Source organism: Aplysia californica, unplaced genomic scaffold (genome assembly GCF_000002075.1).
Source record: "Aplysia californica isolate F4 #8 unplaced genomic scaffold, AplCal3.0 scaffold01100, whole genome shotgun sequence".
Taxonomy (NCBI): domain Eukaryota; kingdom Metazoa; phylum Mollusca; class Gastropoda; order Aplysiida; family Aplysiidae; genus Aplysia; species Aplysia californica.
Window position 1 is genome coordinate 169,152 of NW_004798370.1, and position 2,905 is coordinate 172,056.

General features: G+C 36.6%; 1 protein-coding gene across 1 annotated transcript in view; it reads right to left on the reverse strand.

Moving 5' to 3' along the window:
- Window positions 1-257: 257 nt before the first annotated feature.
- The window catches only part of LOC106013666, a gene marked incomplete at its 5' end in the record, with an annotated part of 45,840 nt that continues 43,192 nt past the window's right edge, over window positions 258-2,905 (reverse strand). Inside the window, 1 exon segment of the mRNA XM_013089996.1 lies at window positions 258-263. Within this exon segment, the coding sequence (XP_012945450.1) occupies window positions 258-263 (6 nt within the window).

Consider the following 2,905-nt stretch of genomic DNA (forward strand, 5'->3'; position numbering starts at 1 on the left):
CGAATACAACGCAGCCGAGGATATCCCCACACTGGAAGTTTAACAACACTTTACTCGACAACACTGAATATACAAACATGATCACGAACACGATTATTCATCACACTAACAGATTACAGACAAATAATGCTAGAGAAATATGGGACAACTTAAAACACATAATTAAATTGGACACAATAACCCAGGCGAAAAAAGTAAGTAGACACAGAAGAAACAGACAGCAACAACTAGAATACAGAATAGAACTCGCCAAACAACTAGGTCTGCAGAAAAAAGAAAACGTAATAGAATTTAAAAGGGAATTGGACGAACTAAACCATATAAAATATAATGGAGCGCCGATACGAACAAAATATCCAACAATAGAAGATGGAAAACCAACAGCTGTATATCTGGCTTTGGAACAGAACGTAAAAAAAAAGAAAATGATAACAGCAATCACGGATGAAGAAGGAAATACACAAACAGATACAAAAAAAATAACAAAAGCCTTCTTAAATTTTTACACCAAACTATATTATCAACAAGACACAGAAGTTATAATCCAAAATGAATACATGCAACACGTTACACAACTCTCTCACGAACAACAGCAAATCATAGATACAGAAATATCCATGACAGACATGCGTAATGCACTCTAATTGATGAAAGAAAATACCTCACCCGGGCCAGACGGGCTAACGGTAGAGTTTTACCAAGCCTTTTTTCCAACATTAGGTCCTCTTTTCACTGCAATGGTAAGGGAAAGTTATGAATCAGAAGGATTACCTGGGTCACTAAACTTATCATATATTTCCCTTATTCGAAAAGACTCGGGATCCCCGTTAGACATGAAAAATTATCGCCCAATATCCTTATTAAACGTAGACTATAAAATTATCTCCAAAGCTCTAACCAACAAGTTGAGGCCATTTATGCAACACTTAATACACACTGACCAAACTAGTGCAGTACACGGTAGAACAATACAAGATCACAACAATACAATCAGGGACATCATCACTTACGCAGAAGATAAACAATTAAACACATGCATACTCTCACTTAATCAAACAAAATCTTTCGATAGGGTGTCACATTCTTTTTTACATACAATTTTAGAAAAAAGTAAAGTAGGCCCAAAATTCCAAAAATGGATTCATATCCTCTACAAAAAAAAAACACAATCTAGAATTCTGGTGAACCACACCCTGTCAGACGCTTTCAATTTAGAAAGATCTGTGAGACAATGTGATTCTTTAAGCCCACTACTATATGTATTGTGTCTAGAACCACTACTAAACTCAATCCGATTGGACCCAAATATCAAAGGTGTCAAACTCCCAGGAGGAGGAGAACAAAAATTAATAGCCTTCGCAGATGACACAAATTTTTTTCCAACTAATTACAAATCCATACAACAAATATTCAAACATTTCCGACACTTTGGAAAGGCAGCGGATCAGAAATCAATGAAACAAAAAGTAAAGCGATAAGACTAGGGAAATGGAAAAAATGGGAAAATGATCAAGCCAAAATAGATTTGGTGGAAGAAATAAAAATCTTCGGCAATTATTGCACAAAGTCAAGAGACCAAAATTCCCCAACTAAATGGAACCTCATTGCTGAACAAATCCAAAATCACCTACCGAAACTTTATTATAAACACACATCCATTTTCGGACGAAGCATTATCATTAACACCCTCATCCACCCAAAAATCAATTACATAACACAGACGATCGACCCACCTCCCAGTTTTATCAAAAAAGTAAATCAACTTATCAGACACTTTATCTTTAAAGGAACCCTACAACGCATCAGACACACAACATTAATACAAGACAAATTGAACGGAGGAATAAAACTACAAGATATAGAGACGAAAACACGAACCTATAGACTACAACACGTTAAGAATGTAGTCAAGAACAAACAAAAACATCCCATAGCCCACTACTACATAGGACTACACATGACAAATCTAACACCGATAGACAACACAGGCCCTCATTTTTTTCGGTTGACAGCCCTCTTTCTACAGAAAATGCCTCCGCACATATAGGCAAAACCCTGAATTAATCACTCACGCTCGAACAACGAAAGAGATATACACAGCATTAACTAAAAGACATGCAACACCCTTATACGAACAGATTAAAAGAGGTAGGAAATACGCCATCGTGGACTTCTCAGAAACCTTTAAAAACTTGCACAGTAAAAACATAACACCCTGGCAAAAAAAGATCACATACAGAATACTATACAACACCCCCACACAAGTATCATGTTTCCGAGGAAGAGCAAGATGCAAAACATGTAAACGACACACACAAGAAACAGAGGAACACATTTTCTACACATGCCCACAAATCTAACAGACCAAACATGAATTAGCGAAGCTACTCAACACAAATACCAACACACAGATAGACATGTACAAAGCCATCTTTCTGAACATGCTACCACCGCAAACAACAGATGTCCACAACATTAGGTTACAAATATTGGCAGTATATAGAGAAACAATTTGAACAGTTGGACTACAAACAAATTTTGAAGAAAAAAACTATACACCAAACATGATCTCGGACTTATTCCATCGAAAAATCACATACAACTTTAACACAGAAACAAAATGGGCAGTCTTTGAGGGATACTTGAGCTGCGGCGAGAAAGAGTAAGTAAATGATCCGAATACAAGCAGAATGACTAGGACAAGACCAATAGACGAACCATGTTAGACAAGAAGAGACTGCTCTGTAAACACAGAGTAACAACGACTCGACATCCCACTGGTTGAAAGATGACGAACACAAAAGAACACAGCTCTAAAGCGAATGAAATAAAAGAACCACCAAATAAAATATGTAGCCTACATGGCACAAATGAGAATGAATGGAAAACAATTTACGTGTATGTG